This window comes from Gavialis gangeticus, unplaced genomic scaffold (genome assembly GCF_001723915.1).
Source record: "Gavialis gangeticus isolate Ggan-Ray unplaced genomic scaffold, GavGan_comp1, whole genome shotgun sequence".
Taxonomy (NCBI): Eukaryota; Metazoa; Chordata; order Crocodylia; family Gavialidae; genus Gavialis; species Gavialis gangeticus.
In genome coordinates this window covers 9,051,504-9,053,541 of record NW_017729018.1, presented here as the reverse complement: position 1 = coordinate 9,053,541, position 2,038 = coordinate 9,051,504, and the positions used below count along the sequence as shown (strand labels likewise).

The window sequence follows — 2,038 nt, the reverse complement described above, 5'->3', positions numbered from 1 at the left end:
TAGAGAACGCTCCATCCTCCTGCTGGAGGAATGAGATGCCGAGAGCCAAACTGGGCATCTCTGGCAGTCCCATAGACGTCACAGGATAGGGCCGAGGGCTTCAGATTGGGGGAGCACAGGGTGCTGGCTGCTGGGATGGCTTCTGCTTACAAGGTTGGGGGAGCCTGACCTGCACAGCACGGCCACACGAAGGGTGGTCACTAGAACCCACAATGAAAAGGATGCTCACACCATGCTGGTGCCTTCTGGTCCCTGCCAGCTGGAAGTTTTAGCCCTAGAGAGCCAGCCTGGTGCCAAGGTCTGCTCTGGGCCATACACTCCTGCTGGAAAAGGCAGGGGTCCAGGATGCAACTGTCCAAAGCCAGCTGGGAGCAGGTGGCCACCCTGGGGTCCCTGGCTGGCGGAGAGGGGCACAGACTCCAGTGCTGGGCAGGAATTAGCTTGGTGTGATTCTCCAGTGCCCATCCCCAAGTGTGGCCACTTGGGCAGAAACCATTGGCACCTGCTTCCTGCCCATCCCTGTGAGCTGTAGCCAGCAGCAGAGCGAGACAAACAGACGGCTGAGGGAGAGCGTTCATTAAAAAACCCTTTATAGTCATTTCATGTCGGCTCCAATCACAAGGAATCAGGTGGGGACGGGGTGGGGGGACGAGGAGGAAAAAAAACAAAAACAGAACCAAACAGAGGGACAAGTACAAACAGACACGCGGCTCTCCCCAGAGTTCTCGGCGGTCCCAGGAGCAGGGGCAGGGACAAGACCTAGACATCATCTACTGTGTGGCTTAGTGAAGTGACTCTGAAACACGGGGCAAGGCAGAGGCCGGTCTCCGTGGCGGCGGGGCAACGCTGCGGTGTTCTCCACGCCAGCCATGGTCTCAGCTCTCCTCATTGTCATCCACGGACTCCGATGCAGCACGGACCCTCTCCCTGTCTGGGCCAGGCCTGTCAGTCTCGGGATAGTCTGGTGCGCTGGCAGGAAAAACACAAGAGACTTGTCACACTTCCCGTGGGGGTGGGGCTGGAGCCTGTGGTTGCCGCACCTCCCTCCATGCACCGCAGGCCACCCAAGTGCCTGCCTCAACCCTGCTGTGATGGACAAGCATGGGGACAGGAACACCCTTATCACTGCCTCTCCAGCTCATAATGATCATGAGACACCACTGCCACATGGTGGGAGTTTGGGGGGGGAATGGCACAGGCCCAGAGAGGCTGGGCTAGCAGGACCCCTGTCCCCAGAGCAGGTCTGGCCTCAGTGCTGTTGTGAATGGGCACTTGCCCTGGGAGGCACCGTGGCCCCAGATAGCAGCACACAGCCACCCCTGCCAAGTGAGAGGCTAATGCTCAGAGCTCTCCAGTCAGGTGCAGGCAGGCAAGCCCTGCCCTCCCAGTGCTTGCTGCTCACTCGTTGTGCGTGTCCTCGGTGGGGGCCTCGCGCTGACTGTCGCCTGCTCCTGCCGCTTTGTCCCGCTCCTTCTCCTCAGCGTTCTCCCCTTTCTGGGACATGGATTCGCCGTTCACAGGGCCTGGCAGGTCTGGGAGGGAGAAGACAGATGGGTGTTTGAGGGCCTGGGTGCTAGGGCCCGAGAGCAGCTCAACTGCCCCCTCACTCTGAGGCCACCCCATCAGCATTCCTCACTCAGGAGAAGGACACATGCCCCAGCCATCACTCCACGCCAGCAGAGCTGGCTGGCAGGGGTAGGGGTGGGGGTGGGGTGGGATCTTGGGTTGTGAACCCTGATGCTGCAAGGAGGGCAAAGCCATCAGCTGATGGGGCAGAGGGGGAGATATGCACTGCAGGGCCCAACACATTGGGGCTGCATTAGCTAGGTACTAACACACCACGCATGCAGGAAGGACCAGGGTCTCGCCAACCCCCTCACTGGGGCAGGGGAACACCATCCTACTCCAAGCACAGGGCTTGGAGACCCTAAACTCCCCCAAACTTCTCACATAGGGGCTAGCTCTAATCCATCATGACCCTATGGTATTAAAACCTGAGCAAAATGGTGTTCCAAGGCTGCCTGGCACCTGCCCTACA

At 59.6% G+C, this 2,038-nt stretch overlaps 1 protein-coding gene across 1 annotated transcript in view; it reads right to left on the bottom strand.

The window, feature by feature from the left end:
• Positions 1-573: 573 nt before the first annotated feature.
• LOC109294692 (hepatoma-derived growth factor-related protein 2) overlaps positions 574-2,038 on the bottom strand; it is a gene marked incomplete at its 5' end in the record, with an annotated part of 12,443 nt that continues 10,978 nt past the window's right edge. The window contains 2 exons of the mRNA XM_019513140.1: positions 574-969; positions 1,403-1,532. Of these exons, the coding sequence (XP_019368685.1) occupies positions 876-969; positions 1,403-1,532 (224 nt within the window). The remainder of the gene's footprint in view (positions 970-1,402; positions 1,533-2,038) is intronic.